This window comes from Liolophura sinensis, chromosome 1, assembly GCF_032854445.1.
Source record: "Liolophura sinensis isolate JHLJ2023 chromosome 1, CUHK_Ljap_v2, whole genome shotgun sequence".
NCBI lineage: Eukaryota > Metazoa > Mollusca > Polyplacophora > Chitonida > Chitonidae > Liolophura > Liolophura sinensis.
The window spans coordinates 90,449,484-90,476,283 of record NC_088295.1 but is presented as its reverse complement, the minus strand read 5'-3'; the positions used below and the strand labels follow the sequence as shown (position 1 = coordinate 90,476,283).

The 26,800-nt window shown below is 42.3% G+C and overlaps 1 protein-coding gene across 1 annotated transcript in view; it reads left to right on the top strand.

The window, feature by feature from the left end:
* The window catches only part of LOC135462079 (ABC transporter G family member 23-like), a 30,629-nt gene extending 4,029 nt beyond the window's left edge, over positions 1-26,600 (top strand). Inside the window, exons 5-21 of the mRNA XM_064739430.1 lie at positions 1,257-1,364; positions 2,063-2,159; positions 2,904-2,978; positions 3,578-3,643; positions 4,753-4,867; positions 6,749-6,869; positions 11,221-11,386; positions 12,252-12,355; positions 13,026-13,099; positions 14,331-14,446; positions 15,185-15,255; positions 15,965-16,053; positions 16,680-16,783; positions 19,665-19,737; positions 19,860-19,946; positions 20,647-20,751; positions 21,325-26,600. Coding sequence (XP_064595500.1) covers positions 1,257-1,364; positions 2,063-2,159; positions 2,904-2,978; positions 3,578-3,643; positions 4,753-4,867; positions 6,749-6,869; positions 11,221-11,386; positions 12,252-12,355; positions 13,026-13,099; positions 14,331-14,446; positions 15,185-15,255; positions 15,965-16,053; positions 16,680-16,783; positions 19,665-19,737; positions 19,860-19,946; positions 20,647-20,751; positions 21,325-21,440 — 1,687 coding nt within the window. The 3' untranslated portion in view covers positions 21,441-26,600. The remainder of the gene's footprint in view (positions 1-1,256; positions 1,365-2,062; positions 2,160-2,903; positions 2,979-3,577; positions 3,644-4,752; positions 4,868-6,748; positions 6,870-11,220; positions 11,387-12,251; positions 12,356-13,025; positions 13,100-14,330; positions 14,447-15,184; positions 15,256-15,964; positions 16,054-16,679; positions 16,784-19,664; positions 19,738-19,859; positions 19,947-20,646; positions 20,752-21,324) is intronic.
* The last annotated feature ends 200 nt before the right edge of the window (positions 26,601-26,800 follow it).

Genomic DNA, 26,800 nt, shown 5'->3' with positions numbered 1-26,800 from the left:
TTCAGCTATGTTTGTCTCATGTTTATGTTACAGTGTAGGTCAGAAGAGGCTTGTGTTGTTTGTAGTTCAGCTGTTTTTGTCTCATGTTTATGTTACATTGTAGGTCAGAAGAGGCTTGTGTTGTCTGTAGTTCAGCTATGTTTATCTCATGTTTATGTTACAGTGTAGGTCAGAAGAGGCAAGTGTTGTCTGTAGTTCAGCTGTGTTTGTCTCATGTTTGTTACAGTGTAGGTCAGAAGAGGCTCGTGTTGTCTGTAGTTCAGCTATGTTTGTCTCATGTTTATGTTACAGTGTAGGTCAGAAGAGGCAAGTGTTGTCTGTAGTTCAGCTATGTTTGTCTCATGTTTATGTTACATTGTAGGTCAGAAGAGGCTCGTGTTGTCTGTAGTTCAGCTATGTTTGTCTCATGTTTATGTTAAAGTGTAGACCAGAAGAGCGAGTGTTGGTTGCACTTTAGCTGTATTTATCTCATGTTTTTGTTAGAGTGGAGGTCAGAAGAGGCTTGTGTTGTCTGTAGTTCAGCTATGTTTGTCTCAAGTTTATGTTACAGTGTAGGTCAGAAGAGGCAAGTGTTGTCTAGTTCAGCTATGTTTGTCTCATGTTTATGTTACAGTGTAGGTCAGAAGAGGCTTGTGTTGTTTGTAGTTCAGCTGTTTTTGTCTCATGTTTATGTTACATTGTAGGTCAGAAGAGGCTTGTGTTGTCTGTAGTTCAGCTATGTTTATCTCATGTTTATGTTACAGTGTAGGTCAGAAGAGGCAAGTGTTGTCTGTAGTTCAGCTGTGTTTGTCTCATGTTTGTTACAGTGTAGGTCAGAAGAGGCTCGTGTTGTCTGTAGTTCAGCTATGTTTGTCTCATGTTTATGTTACAGTGTAGGTCAGAAGAGGCAAGTGTTGTCTGTAGTTCAGCTATGTTTGTCTCATGTTTATGTTACATTGTAGGTCAGAAGAGGCTCGTGTTGTCTGTAGTTCAGCTATGTTTGTCTCATGTTTATGTTAAAGTGTAGACCAGAAGAGCGAGTGTTGGTTGCACTTTAGCTGTATTTATCTCATGTTTTTGTTAGAGTGGAGGTCAGAAGAGGCTTGTGTTGTCTGCAGTTCAGCAGTGTTTTTCTCATGTTCATGTGACAGTGGAAGTCAGAAGGGACAAGTGTTGTTCAGCTGTATTTATCTCATGTTTATGGTTCATTGGAGGGGGTCAGAAGAGACGAGTGTTGCCTGCATTTCAACTGTGTTTGTCTCATGTTTATGTTACAGTGGAGGTCAGAAAAGGCGAGTGTCCTTTGCCGTGGCATTGTTACAGGAGCCTGAGCTGCTAATACTGGATGAGCCCACAGTTGGAGTGGATCCTGTCCTCAGAGAAAAGTGAGTAACAGTGTATTCAAGGGCTGCTCATAAAACCAAGGCTCATTTCTGAGTAACTAAGTCTTAAAAGGAAGGGGGAAAATTGATTAGCGTCTAGCCGTTGACAAGCCACTGCTGATGACAGTTTAAAATCCCAGAGTTTTACACAATTTTTCTTGTGGCTTGTAACAAGGCGATGGTTGACATACACTGTGCAGGAGATCTATGTGATACATGTATATTTGTTTAGTTGATTGTTGTGTAATTACGTACCCAAGAATATTTCACTTTAACTGTTCGCTGTCATTCACATTGATGGAGGAAGAAGGAGTTGGCTAGGAAAGCCAGATTGACAGGCATGCTCAAACAGGTCTCTGGTAATTTACATACTGTTCAGTTATTTATTTATTATTTATTTGATTGGTGTTTTATGCCGTACGTAAGAATATTTGACGACGACAGTCAGCATTATGGTGGGCTGAAACCGGGCAGAGCCTGGGGGACACTCATAATCATCTGCAAGTTGCTGGAAGACCTTGCCAGGTAAGACTGAAGAGGAAGCCAGCATGAGCTGGACTTGAACTGACAAGGACTTCATTGCTGGCTTACTGTTAAGAGTATACATATATGAACAGCTATGGTATGACATATGCCCATATTTGCTTGGTTACCAGGGTAAAATGGTAGTGTATAATTTCGGGGTTGATTATTTGTGTTAGGATCTGGAGTCACCTGATGGAGATCACCCAGGGCAGTCATCACACGACAGTCATCATCACAACACACTACATTGAGGAGGCTCGCCAGGCTGATGTGGTATGTGCTCTCACAGTCAGACAGGAGACTAAGGTGTGGTATATGTTCTAAAGGAGCATGAGCATACTGAGATGTAGATATACGGGTTCTTACAGCAGACTGGTTTGACTGGGATGTCCCACAGAATTCTAACCGGACCAGGATGTACATGTATGTAGTCTCACGGTAGCCTCACCACTGGAAATAAGGTCATCCCAACTTGATACAGGAAAAATAAAATTGGTTAGTTCTTGTGGCGTGTTCACCTGAAAGCATGTGTTACAGTGTTACACCATAATCCTGGTGATGGTTAACCTATTTCTTCTAAAATTTGGGACACCTAGTCTGCTCATTTTAGCCAATATATATTTAATTCTAGCGGGAATATTGAGTTTTTTTTTTTTTTGCTCACATGGTTAGACCATATAATGAACAACATACCCATATTTTTACTTTTCCAAAAGGCTGGTAAAGAAATGTATTATTCTACTGTCAACACTAGTAATATCTGTCCCAAATTTTAGAAGTATTAGGGTAATAGATATTCTAGTTTGAATTGTCCTTTGGGATCCAATGGATTCGACTTAACAAGAAACCTAAGGCTTGTGATTTAGAGAATTCTATTTGTGTCTTTGATTTATAATCAAGAAGCTGGTTGGTTTGTCCAGGAGCTAAGTGTGAAGAGGCTTCCTAATCCTGTGCGTTTGTTGTCTGTACTAGGTTTTGATCTGGTGTCTTAACACCTGACATGTTTCTGCTCACCAGGTGGGCCTGATGAGGAATGGGTGTTTACTTGCGGAGTCTGCACCTGCTGATTTGATGTTACAGTATTCTCAGCCGGTAACAAGTTAATTTGACTCGTTGTTGTTTTGGATGCTTTGTTGTTCTTAATTCTAAATTATCTAATTACAGTGTTAAAATTGACCTCATGTTTCATCATGTGTATTTTAATTTTAAGTTGATGTTTAGAGAAAGCACCACTTCCACTGCTCTCAGGGGCAAAAGACATTGATATGGCCCGTAAGATGGTCTTGTGAGTGATGATGGATTGCTTCCACCAATTTGTGCTCTGAACTTGAAAATATATGTGAAAAAATGCGAAAGGTTGCCAAAGGGAAGTAGTTTATTCTGGGCACACCGGTTTCCTTCACCCATAAATCTGACAGAAATATAGAGTGTGAAATATTCTTGCATGCAATGTTAAGTAATCAGCTGAGTGAATCAATCAGGTGCCGTTTAAAGTTGTCAAACAGCAGTACTGTGTGAGAAAAATCACCAATGTTTCAAGATACATGTAGCTTTCTGTGATTGCTGTGTACTGTTAACCCAGACATTATCTACATGTACATGTATGAAGTATGAAAGCCATCAAACCAGTATAGGTAAATCAGACATAGTGTTCAACCACATGTACATGGATATACTGCTTGATCTTGCAGAGTTTGGAGGATGTGTTTCTAAAGTTGTGTCGTGATGATGAGAATGCACGTGGCCACCATCCTCAGGTAGGATCTGACCACTGACATCCTCAGTGTTGATATTCTTACTGGTGTTTGCCTGTCTGTATGTACTTCCATTTGTTGATAGGAAAAGCACGCAGATTTGGGTGAAATTTTGTACACAGGTTGACATTAGGCTAAGGACTTATCACCATTAGGTGCATCAAGCATGTTCAGTAATCCAGTCACGGCAGCAATCCACTACAAATACGATATTGCACTCTGCTTGCGTAGTACATCAGTGTATTTTTACCAGGACAACTGTATGTACAGATAAAAATTGACGTGTTGTACTTAAACTCAAAAACAAGCATTGTTCACTATTCTTGACCGTATAATTGATTTAATGGTGGGTGGGGGATTAATAGCTATATGTACTTGGTATGATGGATGATAAGGCTGGAGTGAAACTTGGCTTTTCAACAAAAGTGTGCATTTTTCTGTGCCAATTTCACTGTACCCTGGTGATAGCTACATATTTCTATTCAATCAAAAGTTGACCCATGTGACAGGCAATGTATTTCTTAATGACATTTTACTAAGGAAGTAGAGACAGTATTGGTCCTTGGTCAACTCTGTTCTGGTTGCCTTTAGTCTTGGTCTTTACTGTAAAAGTTGTTAAGTACAACCTTAAACCACAAACATTCATTCATTCATTCGTCTTTCACTGTAACAAAAAGTACCTTAATTCCTCAACCTTTTTGCAGGTGAAATCGTTACTGTCATGATTATACACCTAACTGTCAAGCTCTAATGATTTTTTGTCGTAAATCACATCTTCACCATGTGACATCACTGGCAGATTGGCTTACTCTCATGACGTCACAATTGGTGTCACCAAGAATGACGTGAAAAATAACTTCAGGCCTTGATATTTCATGAAAATAAAGAAATCACAAACTTTTGTAGAAAGCTGACCATTATTATCTCCTTTTTATCTCAATTTTTGTAGGTTTAAGGCTGCTAAGTTTTCATATTATATGGTTAGGCTGAGTGGTTACGGTTTAACACCACCTCAGCATTATCCCTGCCATATCGTGGTGAGTCTTATGACATAGATGTAATGTTACACATGTACATGCCACTCAGAGAAGTTTGTGTGACTGTTTTTGCAGTGTCCAACCCTGAACAGTGACACTCAGGATTTCAGCCATGCTGCCATCACAGCTATGGACAGCCCAGACCTGTGTACCTCTACAACACAGCTCACTCTCTCAGTCCATCACAGAGGTGCGTGACTATGAATTATTGGTAGGGGAGGGTATAGCAGAGGGTATCAATAAGAGTTATAGCCATGCTGCCATCAAAGCCAAGGACTGTCCAGATCTGTATACCTCTATAACACAGCCGACTCCCTCGGTCCATCACAAAGGTGGCTGGCTGGCTGGTGGTGTGTGAAGGGATACCAGAGGGTTGGAATAGGGGTTACAACCCAGGCCTATGTACCTCTACAACACAGCTGACTCCCTTGGTCCATCACAGAGGCTATGGGTTAGTGGCAAGGGAGCGGGTAGCTAAGGATTGGAGTCCAAGCCCAAAGGGTTAAAGTAGGATATGTGTTAGGTTAAGGAGTTGCAGTATAGGTGTCTTAGCTAAGGGTGAGGGGGAGCATAGCTAAGGGTTAAGGGTAGGGGGAGCACTTAGGAATTACTGTAGGAGGTGTCTTAATAGCAAATGAGTTAAAAGTAGTGGGTGTCAGAGAGTTGGGGTGGATTGCTGGATATGGTAACCAGAAGGAGTACATGCTGTTGTATTTAGGCAGGAGAGCCTCATACTAAGCGCTTGGATTCAATGCTTGAATACATTTATATTATATACCGGAGTGTTTTCTTACACACCAAGTTTGCTTATATGTGCAGCAGCTATCTGTGCTCCACCTGTATCTATAGTTAACTCTGCAAGTCAGATTACACATGCCCGAAATGACCATAAATTTGGCCACAAAAGCGCATTTTTAAATGCAAATAAATGTTACAAAATATTATTTCCGGTGCTAAAATTAAAAATTTTCTAGTACAATAACATCTCATGTTCCAAGCAAACCTGAAGACACCTTTCTAAAGTCAAAAGAGCTCTAAGAATGATGAAAAATGGGCAGGTTAGTCATGGACGAATTCATGATGATTCAGGGTACTCAACGATCTGTATAAACAGATGGATTATGTTAAAATGCAGATACACGTACATGTAGACTTGTTTAATGTGATTCAGCAGTGGTGTTTAATCACCAGCATCTGCTTGAGTACAGAGTAAAAAGTAACCATTTCTAAAACATCACATCATGAATTTGATTGTGGATGTTATTAGAACGAGCAGTTGCAACGAACAATCTTATCAACCTCAGATTGAATGCAACGAACAATCTTATCAACCTCAGATTGAATGCAATGAACAATCTTATCAACCTCAGATTGAATGCAACGAACAATCTTATCAACCTCAGATTGAATGCAACGAACAATCTTATCAACCTCAGATTGAATGTAACGAACAATCTTATCAACCTCAGATTGAAGGAGAAGAAAACTTAAAAATGAGAGCATGAAAACTTATTTGTGAATATGGTCAGAAGGAAAGGGTATTTGAAAATATTTTTCTATGGTGTGTATTTGGGACGACCTTGTGGTATATATCATCTTCGCAGATAAATATAAAATGCTCTAAATAAGGATGCAGTGTATGTCTGATAAATTTATTTCTTTTTGAATTTGTTGTTCATGTCCAAACATATCATTTAATTTGAATTATGATATATGAATATATCAAAAATATAAATATGATCAAAATCCAGGTTGAAAAAAAAAATGCTTGCTGAAAAGATCAAATTTTAGAGTGAAAATATTTATTAAACATATGTTACATCCGCATTTGTAACATTATTACGCAAAGACAGTATATACCAAGAGGTAAACCCAAATACCCACCATGCAAAATTATTTTTGAAAAATCTGAAAAGGTTTAGAAGACCACACTTTTCTGTACATGCACATATTTCGCACTCTGTCATCTAAACGTAATTTTTATGTTTTCTCCACTCATAAACTTTGACAGGAAAACACACACATGTACATGTAGATTATGTGAGTATGTGTTATCATTCTCCCTGTACAGCTCCCCATGGCTTCATCCACGTGCTTAGCTCCAGTGTTGTGGAATGCTGCACTTGCCCCAAGCTTACCAACATGGCTGCCCTCATCATTAAAAACTTGACCATCATGAAGAGGAACCTGGGGTGAGTTGTTGCAGGGAATTGTAGGCAGTGTGGTAATTGTGGTTTGGGTTAATAGTGTGGTAAAACTGTTCCTTAACATCATCAGATGTTAGTTTGGAAATTAAACTTCTGGGAGAGCATCTAATAATGCCACTTTGTTGGTTCCCTTTGATGGTGCATTTCACCTTTATGTTTGTCGTAGGCTTAGGTATTATTTAGTAATATTTCTTAGACTACGTTCACTGGGCTATAAATTGCCTGAAAATACATGTGACATATTCTGGCTCATTTGCACTGACGTAGACCTATTTAGATATTTGTTATTGTCACTGACCTTCACAACTTACTTTCTCAGGTCAGAGTCATATTTGGTTTGTTGGGTGAGAAAAAATCCATGCAGTGTCTCCATGGACTTCTTCTGTGATGTACTCCACTGCAGTGGGATCATGGGTTTTTTCTGTGATGTACTCCACTGCAGTGGGATCATGGGCTTCTTCTGTGATGTACTCCACTGCAGTGGGATCATTGACTTCTTCTGTGATGTACTCCCTGCAGTGGGATCATGGGTTTCTTCTGTGATGTACTCCACTGCAGTGGGATCATGGACTTCTTCTGTGATGTACTCCACTGCAGTGGGATCATGGGTTTTTTGTGTGATGTACTCCACTGCAGTGGGATCATGGGCTTCTTCTGTGATGTACTCCACTGCAGTGGCATCATGGGTTTCTTCTGTGATGTACTCCACTGCAGTGGGATCATGGGTTTCTTCTGTGATGTACTCCCCTGCAGTGGGATCATGAGTTTCTTCTGTGATGTACTCCCCTGCAGTGGCATCATGGGTTTCTTCTGTGATGTACTCCACTGCAGTGGCATCATGGGTTTCTTCTGTGATGTACTCCACTGCAGTGGCATCATGGGTTTTTTCTGTGATGTACTCCACTGCAGTGGGATCATGGACTTCTTCTGTTATGTACTCCACTGCAGTGGGATCATGGACTTCTTCTGTGATGTACTCCACTGCAGTGGGATCATGGTTTTTTTCTGTGATGTACTCCACCGCAGTGGCATCATGGGCTTCTTCTGTGATGTACTCCACTGCAGTGGGATCATGGGTTTCTTCTGTGATGTACTCCACTGCAGTGGGATCATGGACTTCTTCTGTGATGTACTCCACTGCAGTGGGATCATGGACTTCTTCTGTGATGTACTCCCCTGCAGTGGCATCATGGGTTTCTTCTGTGATGTACTCCACTGCAGTGGGATCATGGACTTCTTCTGTGATGTACTCCACTGCAGTGGGATCATGGACTTCTTCTGTGATGTACTCCCCTGCAGTGGCATCATGGACTTCTTCTGTGATGTACTCCCCTGCAGTGGCATCATGGGCTTCTTCTGTGATGTACTCCCCTGCAGTGGCATCATGGGTTTCTTCTGTGATGTACTCCACTGCAGTGGGATCATGGGCTTCTTCTGTGATGTACTCCACTGCAGTGGCATCATGGGTTTCTTCTGTGATGTACTCCACTGCAGTGGGATCATGAGTTTCTTCCGTGATGTACTCCCCTGCAGTGGCATCATGGGTTTCTTCTGTGATGTACTCCCCTGCAGTGGGATCATGGGCTTCTTCTGTGATGTACTCCACTGCAGTGGGATCATGGATTTCTTCTGTGATGTACTCCACTGCAGTGGGATCATGGGTTTCTTCTGTGATGTACTCCACTGCAGTGGCATCATGGGTTTCTTCTGTGATGTACTCCCCTGCAGTGGCATCATGGGTTTCTTCTGTAATGTACTCCACTGCAGTGGGATCATGGACTTCTTCTGTTATGTACTCCACTGCAGTGGGATCATGGACTTCTTCTGTGATGTACTCCCTGCAGTGGCATCGTGGGTTTCTTCTGTGATGTACTCCCCTGCAGTGGCATCATGGGTTTCTTCTGTGATGTATTCCACTGCAGTGGGATCATGGACTTCTTCTGTTATGTACTCCACTGCAGTGGGATCATGGACTTCTTCTGTGATGTACTCCACTGCAGTGGGATCATGGGTTTTTTCTGTGATGTACTCCCGCAGTGGCATCATGGGCTTCTTCTGTGATGTACTCCACTGCAGTGGGATCATGGACTTCTTCTGTGATGTACTCCACTGCAGTGGGATCATGGGTTTTTTCTGTGATGTACTCCACCGCAGTGGGATCATGGGATTCTTCTGTGATGTACTCCTCCGCAGTGGCATCATGGGTTTCTTCTGTGATGTACTCCCCTGCAGTGGCATCATGGGTTTCTTCTGTGATGTACTCCACTGCAGTGGGATCATGGACTTCTTCTGTGATGTACTCCACTGCAGTGGGATCATGGACTTCTTCTGTGATGTACTTCCCTGCAGTGGTATCATGGGTTTCTTCTGTGATGTACTCCCCTGCAGTGGCATCATGGGTTTCTTCTGTGATGTACTCCACTGCAGTGGGATCATGGGTTTTTTCTGTGATGTACTCCCTGCAGTGGCATCATGGGTTTCTTCTGTGATGTACTCCACCGCAGTGGGATCATGGGCTTCTTCTGTGATGTAATCCCTGCAGTGGCATCATGGGTTTTTTCTGTGATGTACTCCCTGCAGTGGCATCATGGGTTTTTTCTGTGATGTACTCCACTGCAGTGGGATCATGGGTTTCTTCTGTGATGTACTCCACTGCAGTGGGATTATGGGTTTTTTCTGTGATGTACTCCCCTGCAGTGGCATCATGGGTTTCTTCTGTGATGTACTCCCCTGCAGTGGCATCATGGGTTTCTTCTGTGATGTACTCCACCGCAGTGGTATCATGGGCTTCTTCTGTGATGTACTCCCTGCAGTGGCATCATGGGTTTTTTCTGTGATGTACTCCACTGCAGTGGCCTCATGGGTTTCTTCTGTGATGTACTCCCTGCAGTGGCATCATGGGTTTCTTCTGTTATGTACTCCACTGCAGTGGTATCATGGGTTTTTTGTGTGATGTACTCCCTGTAGTGGCATCATGGGTTTTTTCTGTGATGTACTCCCCTGCGGTGGCATCATGGGTTTCTTCTGTGATGTACTCCCCTGCAGTGGCATCATGGGTTTTTTCTGTGATGTACTCCACCGCAGTGGGATCATGGACTTCTTCTGTGATGAACTCCCCTGCAGTGGGATCATGGGTTTTTTCTGTGATGTACTCCCTGCAATGGCATCATGGGTTTCTTCTGTGATGTACTCCACTGCAGTGGCATCATGGGTTTCTTCTGTGATGTACTCCCCTGCAATGGCATCATAGGTTTTTTCTGTGATGTACTCCACCGCAGTGGGATCATGGGTTTTTTCTGTGATGTACTCCCCTGCAGTGGGATCATGGGTTTTTTCTGTGATGTACTCCCCTGCAGTGGGATCATGGATTTCTTCTGTGATGTACTCCCCTGCAGTGGCATCATGGGTTTCTTCTGTTATGTACTCCCGCAGTGGGATCATGGGTTTCTTCTGTGATGTACTCCCTGCAGTGGCATCATGGGTTTCTTCTGTGATGTACTCCCCTGCAGTGGCATCATGGTTTTTTTCTGTGATGTACTCCCTGCAGTGGCATCATGGGTTTTTTCTGTGATGTACTCCACTGCAGTGGGATCATGGGCTTCTTCTGTTATGTACTCCCTGCAGTGGGATCATGGGTTTCTTCTGTGATGTACTCCCCTGCAGTGGCATCATGGGTTTTTTCTGTGATGTACTCCCCTGCAGTGGGATCATGGGTTTTTTCTGTGATGTACTCCCTGCAGTGGCATCATGGGTTTTTTCTGTGATGTACTCCCTGCAGTGGCATCATGGGTTTCTTCTGTGATGTACTCCCCTGCAGTGGCATCATGGGTTTTTTCTGTGATGTACTCCCTGCAGTGGCATCATGGGTTTTTTCTGTGATGTACTCCACTGCAGTGGGATCATGGGTTTTTTCTGTGATGTACTCCCCTGCAGTGGCATCATGGGTTTCTTCTGTTATGTACTCCCCTGCAGTGGCATCATGGGCTACTTCTGTTATGTACTCCCTGCAGTGGCATCATGGGTTTCTTCTGTTATGTACTTCCTGCAGTGGCATCATGGGTTTCTTCTGTGATGTGCTCCCCTGCAGTGGCATCATGGGTTTTTTCTGTGATGTACTCCACTGCAATGGGATACGGTTTATCATTGGCATGATACATTATATGCTCATACATGTACCAAGGACAATAAAATTAAAACTATAGTGCATTCTTTTCTGTCTTTTTTTCTGTGGGAGTAAGCTAAGAAAATTGTGCAAGGAAATACCATCTTGATGCAAACACTAGCACACAAACTGTGTGACTTGTCTAAACTGTCTATTGATGTGGTTATGTTTCAGGTTTCTACTCTTTGAGTTCATGCTGCCCTCCATACAGATCATTCTGTTTTGTCTGTGTATTGGGAAAGACCCGTATGACCTGAATATTGGAATTGTGAATAATGATCATGGACCATTTGGGGGCTGGTTTATACAACGGTTAGATAATAGGACATTCCATATGAAGGTAGAGCTCCATGCTTAAACCTAGCGCACTGTCCAGCCAGTGAGAAAACACATACTGTGTGATGTATATCTCTTTTAACTAAACTGTGACTTACTTACTTACTGTGACTGTCAAGGCCTTCACCAGTGAGATTGCGTGTTTAAATTCAACTCTCACTGATTTAGGTTAGGCTTGAAGTCAGAAGGTTTGTCAGCATTCTGTGGAAGGGCTGTTGTTTAATTTGAGCACTCTCCACCCATAAGCTGACCACTGTCAGACATTGGGCTCTGATCAAATAAATAATTATAAACTTATCAAAGATTAAAACCTTTCAGCCCTACATATACATTTCCATATTAATGGTTACTTATTTGGCTTTGCGGTTTGTAGTAATTACAATCATTCAGAACATAAATACCGAGAGGTGATGTGAATTATTTAAGTTAGTTTGTTTGGTTGGGATTTAATGTCCCTAATGTCATTTCCTGATGGTGTCTACTTCTAGCAGGCTTGACCCAGTGTGGACACATTTATAGTGCAGCCTCACTGGAACACCATTTCGATGACACCAGACATGACACCCCACTCCGACACATTATACTGACACCTCATGTCATTTCCTGATGGCGTCTGCTTCTAGCAGACTGGACCCAGTATGGACATATTTATAGTGCAGCCTCACTGGAACACCATGTTGTTGACACCAGACACGACATCCCACCCCAACACATTATACTGACACTGGGCCAACCAGTACTTGATCCATTCCTCTGATGTGGATTGCCAAAGTGTATTCAGGGTTTGAACCCATATCTACTGTTTATGTATTTAATTGTGTATATCTCCTATATGTGTGTGTACATGCAGTGCAGTTTTGTGTTTGCAGATGAACTATTCCGACTTAAACGAAGCCCTGTCAGATGTAAGGGCAGGTAACTCTTGGGGTGTCATCCACATGGGGGAGAACTTCACCAGTGATTTAGTGCTCAGGTAGGAGTTCTTTAAACCCTCAAGAGTATTTACTTCAAGTGGGGGTGAATTGGCATTCAGTAGGTATTTACATGTGCAAGGAAAAGGCTTTAATAGTTTCAGTGAGTTGATTCCTACATGGGTGGAGATGCCAGTTGTTACACCTTGTTAATAACTCTGTCGAGGGAGCTTTACAACTACTCAAGAAGGTGAGGGTAGCTCAACAAAACTAGTGAGGTAGTTGAAATTCGCAACGACCAAGTAGGTAACAGGTTCTAACTGCCCATCCTACACTAAGTACATGTACACCCATCTTGTGTGGAGACTGGTGGGATGATGGAACCATCATCGGTGTGAGGAGGCTGCCTGTTGGTTGGCGGGCAGCAGAGGGTTTGAGTAGCTGGACCATAAACCACTGGCTGCTGTCTTAATTTCCAATTTGGTATTTTTAATTACCAGATATATTATTCTGGATTTTGATTGTGAACAGCGGCCTTACAGGCATACCTGTTGAGTATTGTTTTGTTGTCTTCTGATACAGAACAATTAATGGCAGGAGTAACTTCCTACTTTAAGAATTGATGTGCAGATTGGTGTCCTGGTGTGAATTTTATTAGCATTTGTACACCTTTTTTCAAACACAGCTTAATAGGATTGCTTCATACCTGAATTCATCCTTTCCTCTTTTCAGGTTTAGGAACATGTCAAGTTTAAGCAATGATACGATATCAGGAGGCAGTGTGAAGCTGAATCTGGACATGACCAGTAAGTCTTAATACTTGTGATACTGTGACCATGTGATTTTAGGTGCAAATGAGCCGAACATGACCAGTAAGTCTTAATACTTGAGATACTGTAGCCATGTGAGTTTAGGTGCAAATGAGCCTGGACATGACCAGTAAGCCTTAATACTTGTGATACTGTGACCATGTGATTTTAGGTGCAAATGAGCCGAACATGACCAGTAAGTCTTAATACTTGTGATACTGTGGCCATGTGATTTTAGGTGCAAATGAGCCGAACATGACCAGTAAGCCTTAATACTCGAGATACTGTAGCCATGTGATTATAGGTGTAAATGAGCCAAACATGACCAGTAAGCTTTAATACTCATGATAGTGTAGCCATGTGATTATAGGTGCACATGAGCATGGACATGACAAGTAAGCCTTAATACTCGTGATACTGTAGCCATGTGAGTTTAGGTGCAAATGAGCCTGGGCATGACCAGTAAGCTTTAATACTCGTGATACTGTGGCCATGTGATTATAGGTGCAAATGAGCCTGGACATGACCAGTAAGCTTTAATACTTGAGATACTGTAGCCATGTGAGTTTAGGTGCAAATGAGCCTGGACATGACCAGTAAGCCTTAATACTTGTGATACTGTAGCCATGTGAGTTTAGGTGCAAATGAGCCTGAACATGACCAGTAAGCCTTAATACTTGTGATACTGTGGCCATGTGATTTTAGGAGCAAATGAGCCGAACATGACCAGTAAGCTTTAATACTCAAGATACTGTAGCCATGTGATTATAGGTGGAAATGAGCCTAGGCATGACCAGTTAACCTTAATACTCGTGATAATGTAGCCATGTGATTATAGGTGCACATGAGTCTGGGCAGTAAGGCTTACCTTAGACACTATGGCTATGCAGCTGAAGGTGGAGATGAGTATGGACATGACTAGTAAGGCTTACTCTAGACATTGTGGACATTCAGCTGAAGGAGCACATGTCCGGGTATGACCAGTAAGGCTTACCCTAGACACTGCTGCCATGCACCTGAAGGGGTCTCTCGACTTCCAGGCGGGTGCTCGAACCAATAGGCTATCAAGGTGGTCACCATGCCAATGTAGATGCAGACCTTTGAGTAAATATCATACTGAAGGGGTAAGATACATGTAAAAGGCTGAAAAATTTGCTCTGTTACTGAATGTCACATTAAACTTTATATTTTAGATTGTTTTATCATTTTATATGAACTCTGTTTGCAGATCAACAAATTTCGCTGATAATTCAGGAGCGGGTAGCAGAGGCATTCCAGTCGTTTATGTCTTTTGTCTTAGAGCTAGCTGATCTTCCCCCAGGGCTGGCACAGCTACCTATCCAGGTCTGTGTATTTTTGGGTTTGGCACTACCAATTTAGAGGTGGTACTTGGTGCCCAATCCCACTTCTTTCACAAATCACACTTGGACATTGAGATACTGAGGATTTAAAAACATTGATCTTATCTAACACATTGGAGATAATCAGGATTTATTTCTGTGTCTTTTGCCATATGTGTAGTTCAATTAGACCTCGGCAGTATCAAAGCACATCAACCGATCTCAGATTAGGCTCAGTATAAGTTGACTTTTACGAGTGAGTTGTGTGTTTTTCACTTGTAGCAAAACCAACCATCCTGAGACAATACACGTACTCAGTTGGGTTGATCCAGGATCAATATGGCGACCTGAAAGTCAATTCCAAGGCAATGCAGAAACAGTCCATTGATGACATATAATATATAAATCAGTGTAGTCAGTTGTAATATTTGAACACATGTACAATGTTAAAACTGAGCCATCTGGTGTTGTTTTTTCATCACCAGTTCAGTGTTCAAACAGCCTGATTGATTAACTCTCCCAAAGTATCTTACTCTGACACTGCATATATTTTCATGTGTTTGGGAATTAAATCTGTCAGTGATGAATTAACTACCAACTAAAAGCCTCCTGATGAAGTATCATACAATTGTGTGCACATTTTAATACATGAACAGATTGTGCAAAACCACTGTCTGATACATGTACTAGCTTGATTTGTCTGTCCTGTAATTAATTATGACCATATTGTGTGTGTTAACAGTTAGAAGATCCTGTCTTTGGAACAAGACATCCAAGTTTTACTAACTTCATGGCCCCTGCCATTATCCTCAGGTAACTTTATTAATGTAGACAGCATGCACGCTGCCCTACTCTCAAGTTTTTATATACATGGGTGAGCAGAGTTATCTCCTCCTTAAGTGGTGAGTGTTTCATGCAAACTACAGGTAGCATTCAGTGTGAATGCACATTGCTATCAAACTGACTCTGGTAAAGTATTAAAGAAGGTTATTAGTGAGAGAGTTATTGGTGGTCATATCACAGTGATTTATGATATACTTCATACCTTTATTCACCAACATACTGATAAGAGCAACAGGGAAATTACAGAACTTAACACTGAGATACAACTAACGCAAATGTTTGCCTGCCATTTGGTAGAAGGTCTTTGGGGTGTAACACTGGTGGAATGGTGGTTGAAATAGTGTTAATGAATGGGTTGAATATCCCTTTTGAATACAGAACAATTTCACTGGCATGAACTTTATCAGCTCCTGCGGCAGGTGTTGGGATTGGAAGGTGGCATGGTTTACCAGAAGTACAAGTTCAGTTGTTCTATGCCCTGTGTTTTATTCAAGGAAACCAAACATTACATGTAGCTTAAAATGTGTTTTTTAATTAGCAACCACCTCATGTTTTTGATGTAAATGGTTGATTAGTAACCAGTGTATATCTCTTGAGGTGGTTAACTGGTAACCAGTCTATTTCCTCTGTGTTTGTTAACCAGTCCCCATGACTACACTGTATTTCCCTATGGTTTCAGCACCACATTTTTCCTGGCCACTGGTCTTACTGCCCTCTCATTCATCATGGAGAAGAAAGAAGGCCTGCTGGACAGGAGCCTTGTGGCTGGTGAGTCAAGTCTTTGATTCCTGTGGGTGATCTTACGGTTTCTATTTAGTTACAGCTAGTTCAGGTGGTAACATTTTTGTGCTCAAACACTCAGGACTCTGCTCCAGATTGACCCGTGTGAAATGGATGACATGGAAACACTGGCACAAGTTGGAGATTCTGTTTGTGACCTGTTGGCTCCATGATCTTAAAATATGTTGATAATAGCTCAGACAAACTTACATTTAGGTATCTTTTTATTCCATTATTAACTTGCATGTGCTAATCAATTTTTTCACTTTAGTGAGCAAACATGTTCAGCTTTGAATTTCTCACTAATTACTAAACACTATTTGGCCAAATTAACACAGTACAAAAATCTACAAGAAAGTCTATATGGGTATAGCAAAATGTGTCAAATACACAACTGTATTAAAGACCTGGCTTGTCATGACTGTAACAGTTGACAATAGTTTGATATTGGGAGTTAAAATACAACAGTATACTCACTCAGTTTGGTCTGTCAGACCTATTTTTCCAGGAAAACCTCATCATAAGTATGTTAACTTTGAGCAAACTTAAAACAAATACATTCAGTCACCGCAATATACACTATGTACATTTGTGCTTGTTTTCATTTGTGATAGGTGTGTCGTCTGTTGAGATCATGCTCTCCCATGTTTGTACACAACTCATGGTCATGGTTGTGCAGGTCGGCCTTCTTCTTGTCTTCGCTCTTATTGTCTTTAAGGTAAGTCATCAGATTTTCTGCCAGCAACCGGCAGATGGTAATGGGTTGCCCTGGCACTGTCCAGTTTTCTTCCACCATGTCCATCATAATACTGGCTGGCATCATATGCTATAGCTGATATATTCTTGAGTACGATAAAGAACATGAATCAAATAGTTGAATAAATTGCAGGTGTTCATTGAAGGCTTGGTGTAGGTGGGCTTGGCGTAGGTGGGTTTGGCGTAGGTGAGCTTGGTATGGGTGGGCTTGGTGTAGGTGGGCTTGGTGTAGGTTGGCTTGGCATAGGTGGGTGTAGGTGGGCTTGGCATAGGTTGGCTTGGCATAGGTGGGCTTGGTGTAGGTGGGCTTGGCATAGGTGGGTGTAGGTGGGCTTGGCATAGGTTGGCTTGGTGTAGGTTGGCTTGGCATAGATTGGCTTGGCATAGGTGGGCTTGGCATAGGTGGGCTTGGCATAGGTGGGCTTGGTGTAGGTTGGCTTGGTGTAGGTTGGCTTGGTGTACATTTAGGTGGGCTTGGCATGGGTTGGCTTGGTGTACATGTAGGTGCGCTTGGCATAGGTTGGCTTGGCATAGGTGGGCTTGGTGTAGGTTGGCTTGACGTAGGTTGGCTTGGTGTTAGTGGGCTTGGTGTAGCTAGGCTTGGTGTAGGTGGGAATGGTGTAGGTGGGCTTGATGTAGGTGGGCTTGGCATAGGTGGGCTTGGCATAGGTGGGCTTGGCATAGGTGGGTGTGGTGTAGCTGGGCGTGGCATAGGTGGGCTTGGCATAGGTGAGCTTGGTGTAGGTGGGCTTGGTGTAGGTTGGGTTGGCGTACATGTAGGTGGGCTTGGCGGAGGTTGTGTTGGCGGAGGTTGTCTTGGTGTAGGTGGGCTTGGCGTAGGTGGGCTTGGCGTAGGTGGGCTTGGCGTAGGTGGGCTAGGCGTAGGTTGGCTTGGCGTAGGTGGGCTTGGCGTTGGTGGGCTTGGCCTAAGGTGGGCTTGGTGTAGGTGGTCTTGGCGTTGGTGGTCTTGGCGTAGGTGGGCTTGGCGTAGGTTGGCATGGCGTAGGTTGTCTTGGTGAAGGTTGGCTTGGTGTAGGTGGGCTTGGCATAGGTGGTCTTGGTGTTGGTGGGCTTGGCATAGGTGGGCTTGGTGTAGGTTGGCTTGGCATAGGTGGGCTTGGCGTAGGTTGGCATGGCATAGGTGGGCTTGGCATTGGTGGGCTTGGCGTAGGTTGGCTTGGCATAGGTTGGCTTGGTGTAGGTGGGCTTGGTGTAGGTGGGCATGGCATAGGTTGGCTTGGCGTAGGTTGGCATGGGATAGGTTGGCTTGGTGTAGGTGGGCTTGGTGTTGGTGGGCTTGGCGTAGGTTGGCATGGCGTAGGTTGGCTTGGCATAGGTGGGCTTGGCGTAGGTTGGCATGGCATAGGTTGGCTTGGCATAGGTGGGCTTGGCGTAGGTTGGCATGGCATAGGTTGGCTTGGTGTAGGTGGGCTTGGCGTAGGTTGGCATGGCATAGGTTGGCTTGGTGTAGGTTGGCTTGGTGTAGGTGCGCTTGTCGTAGGTTGGCATGGTGTAGGTTGGCTTGGCGTAGGTTGGCATGGCGTAAGTTGGCTTGGTGTTGGTGGGCTTGGCATAGGTGGGATTGGCGTAGGTTGGCTTGGCATAGGTGGGGTTGGCGTAGGTTGGCATGGCATAGGTTGGCTTGGCGTAGGTTGGCTTGGTGTAGGTTGGCTTGGCAAAGGTGGGCTTGGTGTAGGTTGGCTTGGCATAGGTTGGCTTGGTGTAGGTGGGCTCGGTGTAGGTGGGCATGGCATAGGTTGGCTTGGCGTAGGTGGGCTTGGTGTAGGTGGGCTTGGCATAGGTTGGCTTGGTGTAGGTGGGCTTGGCATAGGTGGGCTTGGTGTAGGTGGGCTTGGCATAGGTGGGCTTGGTGTAGGCGGGCTTGGCGTAGGTGGGCTTGGCGTAGGTGGGCTTGGCATAGGTGGGCTTGGTGTAGGTGGGCTTGGCATAGGTGGGCTTGGCATAGGTTGGCTTGGCATAGGTTGGCTTGCAGTCATAAGTGACTGGATCAAGCTAGTAGATGAAGTCGAGCTGCATGTAAAGCTCAGCATACACAAGAACTTGAGTTGCAACTCAGGTGGTGGTACAGAATTGGTCCCAGTTGTTGATGGACAAACCACTTTGGACTGAACTGGCATACACGTAATGACTGGAATACAACTTCAGAGAAGTTGTTTACACTGGCGCTTACAACCCTGTCTAATGGTTGGCTGAGTTTAGTTGGGTCCCATTTGCTGTGTAGTCCCTGTTTTATGCTCTGTAATAAAGCTGCCAAAACCTAGCAGTAGAGATCAACTGTCATCAACTGAGCAGATGCACACAATGCAAGTGGATCACCAGGTCGCAGAAAATTAAAACATGCTTAACTCTGAACAAGCCCAATATCTGTTTCAATGCTCCCAGTTGTATCCAATTGCTCCAGAACTCTTCCATTTCACAAAATGTCAGTTACTTCCATTGGTATCTTATACCTATGGGCAACCTTACAAGCTAGCTTTTCAAGTTAAAGAAATGAGCAGTGAGCAGGCCAGGACCCCAAGGTACATGAATGTGTAGTACATGTTAAAACCATTTATTTCTGTTCTGCACAATAATCTTCTAAACTGTCCCACTAATTTACTTATTCTCATCAGTTCAAGAGAGACATAGATCTGCATACATGTGTAAGTTAATAGCCCATATGTATGCAGTGTAAATCATATTCAAAATCATTATACTCAAAATCAGTGTTCAGTTTTCATTTGGCCATGTAATACACCACCTTCAAATGCTATACAGTGGTCCATTGATATAGGTGAAACTACTGGTTGTGTCATGTGCCTTCTGTTCTATGCTTTCTTCAGGTGCCGTACAATGGTCCATTGATATGGGTGATCCTGCTAGTTCTTTTACAAGGCTTCTGTGGTATGGCCCTGGGTAAGTACAGCTATATATTAGGACTGTGGCAAGTTACAGTTGACCTGAGAAACCCCTCTGTTCCATATATATGTCTCCCTGACAGTAGAATGATAAAGTCATATGCTCTTGGTTCTGTTTAGGTCTGGTGATATCTGCAGCCTGTGATAATGAAAACTCTGCTACTCAACTGGCCTTAGGCTCCATGTATCCCATGCTGCTCCTGAGTGGTGAGTCAACTACTGTCACCTGCACACTCACACACATTAGATCTCATCTGCACACTGGCACACAAGATGTCACCTGCACACTTAGTTCCATCTGCACACACGCACACAAAATCTCATCTGCACACGTGCACACAACATCTCATCTGCACACTCACACACAAAATCTCACCTGCACACAAAAACCTCATCTGCACACAGGCACACAAGATCTCATCTGCACACAAGCACACAAAATCCCATCTGCTCACTTGCACGCAAATCTCACCTGCACACAGGCACACAATATCCCTTCTGCACACTCGCACACAAGATCTCATCTGCACACAGGCACACACAGGATCACCTGTCTAATCAGCTGTGCTGTATCCTCTGGTATAATTTGGCCTGTGGAAGCCGTCCCTCACTGGCTGTCTTGTCTCATTTCACTTCACTGTTTACCTGTTTGTGATCACCTGTCTAATTAACTTGTGTTGTATCCCTAGGTAGTATTTGGCCTCTGGAGGCCATCCCTCACTGGCTGTCCTGTCTCATTTCACTTCACTGTTTACCTGTTTGTGATCACCTGTCTAATCAGCTGTGTTGTATCCTCAGGTATTATTTGGCCTGTGGAGGCTATCCCTCAGTGGCTGTCCTGTCTCATTTCACGTCACTGTTTACCTGTTTGTGATCACCTGTCTAATTAGCTGTGTTGTATCCTCAGGTATTATTTGGCCTGTGGAGGCAATCCCTCACTGGCTGTGGTATGTGAGTATTTCTCTACCCATGACCTATGCTGGAGAAGCCATGAGGTGTGTCCTCAGCCGAGGTGAGAATTTCTAACCTACATGTAATTCCTCATCACTGTGCATGAAATAGTATGGCGGCTGTCATACTGAGAATGGTGGTGTGGCTCACAATAACAGAATTTATTTGATTGGTGTGCAGCGTTCAAGAATATTCCACTTATATGACAGAGGTCATAGTGGATGGAAACCATGCAACAGCCCGGGGGAAACCCACTACCATCCACATGTCGCTGGCAGGCTGGAGGGGAAGCCAGCATGAGCTGGAACTTTAACTCACAGCCAATACATGGTGGACTGGTCAGTTGGTGAGCTTGTTACAGTTGTTGTCTTTGTTATACCGCACACTTTCATGGATCTGTACCTGCAGGGTCTGGACGAAATTGACTGTGTGGGGTTGTTGATATTGTGATAAAACCAGCTGATTGGGTGGGAAAGGCCTACATGGAAACCATTGTCATGCAATGTCCTGTTCTGCCCTGTCCTTGCAGCAATCAGATTAAGTAACACTAAGTAAGGGAGACAATTTGATAACATATCGTTACAATATACAGATGAGGTCTGCACTCTACATGTATGTACTGGTTGTATTGCAGGTTGGTCAATGCTTAACATGCCTGTGTGGAGAGGGTATGTTGTGACCATAGGCTGGGGAGCGGGACTACTTCTGCTGGCACATATCATCATGAAGATTAGCAGTAATGGCCACTGAATCATATGTCACCTTGACATAGGTGTCATGAGTATAAGAGAACTTTATCGTAGTCATGGTAGACTTTACAAGGTCAAGTGGTTACATCCTCAGATCTGATAGAGGTTACTGGGATCATTGCCAGAGGAGAATTTTACTGTAGTTACATGGATCTTACAAGATCAAGTGGTTACATCCCCAGATCTGACAGAGGTTACTGGTATCATTGCCAGAGGAGAATTTTACTGTAGTTACATGGGATCTTACAAGATCAAGTGGTTACATCCCCAGATCTGACAGAGGTTACTGGGATCATTGCCAGAGGAGAATTTTACTGTAGTTACATGGGATCTTACAAGATCAAGTGGTGACATCCCCAGATCTGACAGAGGTTACTGGGATCATTGCCAGAGGAGATTTTACTGTAGTTACATGGGATCTTACCAGATCAGGTGGTTACATCCCCAGCTTTAACATATGTAAAATTGTACCTTTATACAAGATCAAGTGGTTACATCCCAGATCTGACAGAGGTTACTGGGATCATTGCCAGAGGAGAATTTTACTGTAGTTACATGGGATCTTACGAGATCAAGTGGTTACATCCTCAGTTCTGACTGGCGGAGGATTTGACTTGAAGATACAAGGAATCTTATAAGAGCCAGTGGTTACATCCTCAGATCGAGATCACACGGAATCATGAAATCAGATAATCAGTGGGTTAATCCTGAGATATGGACACATTAGCGTGGGAAGATCATATTTTGTTTATGGAGTAGGGCCAAATTATATTAGTGTCATTGGATCATAAAGATCAAGTAATGAAATTGATGTAAGGAAAGCCACTGTGTAGCATGATGGAGGCATGATGATAATGCTATTTAGCATTACAGCGACCACATTGGTGAGAGGCTTCTGGGTCATTACGCTGCGCTAGCGCGCTAACCAACTGAGCCATGGAGGCCTCCCAAATATTTTTAGAACATTTATGGAGTACTATTCATTCATTAATTCAGCTCTAGTGTCTGACTTTATGTTCACGTTAATAAACTTAAGTTTGAAGCCTTTGTCACATGCAAGAAATTTGGTCTACAAGAATATTATTTAAAAATGAAATAAAGTAAAACTTGATCATTTACATAGGCAAGCTTGTATTTCCTTCAGTTTGCTTATTACATTTGTTATTAAAAACTGGGCCGTATTGCCACTGGATCATGAAAACATGGCTATGCTAAAAATAGTGTACCAGCACATAAATTTTTGTACCAGCAACTCTAACTTGTGCTCATGAATATTAGTCCAGTCATGTTTGGTGGTTTGTGTCAGCAGTTTGTGAACTGAATTTTTTACTGAGTCTGTGAATGTAAGCTTGTATTGGTCAGAGTCCACTCATAAAGCCCTGAAGTATCCTTCCTAGATGCCAGCTGTTTTAACTGTCTGTCATCATATTGTTTTATCTTTCTCCATCATAGCTGCAGAGCTACATTTGTAAGTGATTGAGACTTTGTATAATCAATACTTGTGTTTATTAAGATGGGCTGGAAGTGGAGAATTTTGACCTACCTGTGTGTGTGTATAAGTATGTGTGTTTATAACTGATGGTGTTAAGGAAGAGCGATTATACAATTAGTTTGGGACAACTCACAGGAACACACTCAAAGGATGCAGAAACAGTGCAATGAAATTGGCTTATGTGCTTCAACGTGCTTCATCTCATCTCATTCTATGCATAAAGAAAAGTGAAAATGTGATTTACTTGCCCTAGTGATATACACAATTGTATCTTTTGCATTTTACGCATTTGAAACGATCTACATAAAATCACGACTTCAGCCATTTTTGTGTTATGGTGACCTTATTTTTCTCTTCAAAAGGTTGCTGTTTTTTCCTTCTTCTTTTTGTCTAGGTATTCTTTCCCAGCAGCATTGTAGGCCTGTACAATGATGCCTGTTTTGTCTGTAATCTTCAGGGAGAAGCCTAATTCGTGTAAAGATTAGGAAATGGCATTTAGTACAGCCAGTTGGGGGTTTAATATGTAACAGATTTATAGCACAATAAGAAATTTCTTTTAAATTTTTTTCTTCAGATCATTTTACTTGCTTTCCACACCGTTATGAGTTAGACCATTCTGAATTGTTTGCATCAAGTTATTCACTGTGTGAAGTGTTTATTTGCATGTTTACAGATTGTTACCAAAGTTTATGAATTTGAATACATATAATAAGCGTAAATAGTGTAATTACAAAGTATATAGTGTGATGCTAACGAGGCAGATACGATGTTAACATACATATACCTTAGTGATATTATTAGTAAAACAAAACTGTATTATTATGTCTTCAGAGAAATGCAGAAAAAAACATTGTGGGTGTATTTTATGTTGAGTATAAGCATGATGTAAATCAAACAGTGCAATCGTACAGACACTGAACAGGCTATATTAAATCTAGGTTTACCTTTGACACTAGCCTGTAGCTGTTGTACGCATACTATTTGTAACCATTTGTAAGCTGCTCAACTATATGTACATACAGAGCCAAATGTTGCATTTAATATAAAAGGTCATACTATAGATCCAGACTGTCTGTATGTGCACTGTCACATAGCAAATTGTCAGGGCTGAGGGACTTCATTATTTGACAGCCTATTACTTTACTTACTGATTTGGGAGGATAATGATGCGCAAAAGCCTACACGTGGCCTTTCCTCCGTATTTGCCTGTTGATTAACTACTGTACTGTACAGACAGATTTTGCTCACATATTAAATCGTGGCTAAATGCATAATAGATTCTCTAATAGTATATAAACGCCCCAAAAGATGAAAAGCGCCTTAATGGAAATTGTATTATCGGTCATAAAGTAAAACACTGCCCATATGAAAACAGTCGCACAAAAAAAAAAACAGTGTCAAATTAATCGCACAGAAATATTCTTGTGTATGACGTAAACACCAATGAAATAAATAATCGTACCGGAAACACTGCCAATGAATGTGAAATTAGTCATACTGTAAACCACAAAGGCATATATATCCCTCCATTATAAAACACTATCACAATAAATGTGGAAGAAGTAGTACACAAAAATTCTGTCCATAAATGCGAAATTAGCCATATAGTAAAACACTGCCCGTCATGTGAGTTCAGGTGTATAGTACATATTTTCGGTGGATTCGCAGCGTACACATATCCCCCACCCACTCCACCCCACCGCAGCACGAGTCCGCCCATGCACGCGCGAAGTCGACTAAGCACAAGTTATTGGTTTGAAATCTGGAGGTAACGGTTTAATAACTGTTACAGCTGTCAGAGATAGCATATTTGTGGGTAGAAATCTTAATACGTATAATGCAAACCTAAATGTGCCATTGATTTTCTTTATCATATATGAATAACATAAATCATTGGATTATTTCTTTGTCAATCGGATTTTCCAAAAGTACATGTATAATGCTCGTCTTGTCGATAATAGGCGTGAAATGCCAATGTTAGCTGTGAACTGCCGATCACATACTGGCATTCTGCATAGTACTTTGACTTCTGCCTGTAAGGCATCAGATGTGATTGTTTTTCTTTCATTTTTAGGAACAATCATTTACCTGGTGTTATTATAAAGTTAATATGTAGCCGAGTTATCGTATTTGCTGGTGTCATCTTTCACTCATTTTGCCATGTTGTTTGACCATAGGCTTTTCTATGTTTTTATCCATTTCTACTCTATACCCCAATAATATTACTCCATGCCAGTTAGCCCTCTTTTACCATTGTGTTCGTTGTTTTCTCTAGACTAAGCCAAAGTTGGAACCTCCATACCTTGTGCTGTTTGCTTAACATTTATAATCCAGATAATTTTACCATAGTAATAGGGACAAAATGAACGGACTAGAGTGTATTGATTTTGCCGTATATGCTTTTACTTGTATTAGTACGTAGAAAATGTTGTATTTTCTGTATGAAGTATTGCCTATCTTGGAAGTAGAAGGAGATACCTGTGTATATAAATGTAATTTCACCGTGTAATAATTACATCTACGTAATGCATGGTGGATTGATTGACCGCGTATTGTGTTGATTTTAGTGAGACTATTCATGGAATGGCTTTCAAAGAATGGAAAAAAAGACACATTGTTTGGTTCTGTTATATGGTTCTGAACTAATTTGTACAGTTGTTCTCTGTTGACAATATTTTCTGACATGTAGTCTATATAGTGCAGTGATGGAAGGTAGTCGTATTGTGTCCAATTTGCACAATGTCTTGAGAACATTATATCGTTATTATTTACACCGAAAAGCTTTCCTATCCCTCAAGAAAAAATTCTTGAAAATTATATGACAGCACGTTCTCTGACGGCATTGATCAGTCGGTCACTATCCTACTATGCCGAGGTCAATGACATCATTGATCAGTCGGTCACTATCCTACTACGCAGAGGTCAATGACGTCATTCATCAGTCGGTCACTATCCTGCTACGCCGAGATCAATGACATCATTGATTAGTCTGTCACTATCCTGCTACACCGAGGTCAATGACGTCATTGATCATTCGGTCACTATCCTAAAACGCTGAAGTCAGTGACGTCATTGATCAGTCGGTCACTATCTTTCTACGCCGAGATCAATGACATCATTGATTAGTCTGTCACTATCCTGCTACACCGAGGTCAATGACGTCATTGATCATTCGGTCACTATCTTTCTACGTCGAGGTCAATGAATTTCAGCGGTTTTCGTCATTTTGATACACTGTGGCGATACAATCGTTTTCGAGACAAGAGAAGGATTGGTATATGAGGCGAGGGCGTTGTACAAATAACTGTCCTCATCTGTCTCCATGCATTCTCGAACAAACCGGGTTGATCCCCCGACAAATTAAGAAGCAAGATAGGGTAATCCTTTCAGTTGATGAGGAGGTCACCTCTGCTCGATTTGTGAATCAACATTCTTCTCAACACCAATGTTAACACACTTAACACTTCTTAACACACACTTACATTAATGTCTTGAATGTCACTTTACCACGCTGTAAGGAAACGTTTTCTTACAGCAGACCGACGTGGAGACATAGTGGGATAAGTATATCTGGTGCTGTCAAATACATGTGAAAATTCGCTTCTGTCAGTTTCATGTGAACTCTCAAAAACCGTGCATCACACAGAAGAATGTATACTAAAGCTAAATATATCTATATAACATGTATTTGACTGATGTGTTACCTCTTATCCAAGAAAATTCTAAGACGGCAAAAAGTCAGTTGTGCAAGCATGGTGACCTGTGGAGGGTGACTTGCGGACGGTGACCGCCACATAAATGCGCATCAGGTACGCAGTATAAAGATCTCTACATGTAATGTTAGACATTTAAGTAACCACGTGACAACT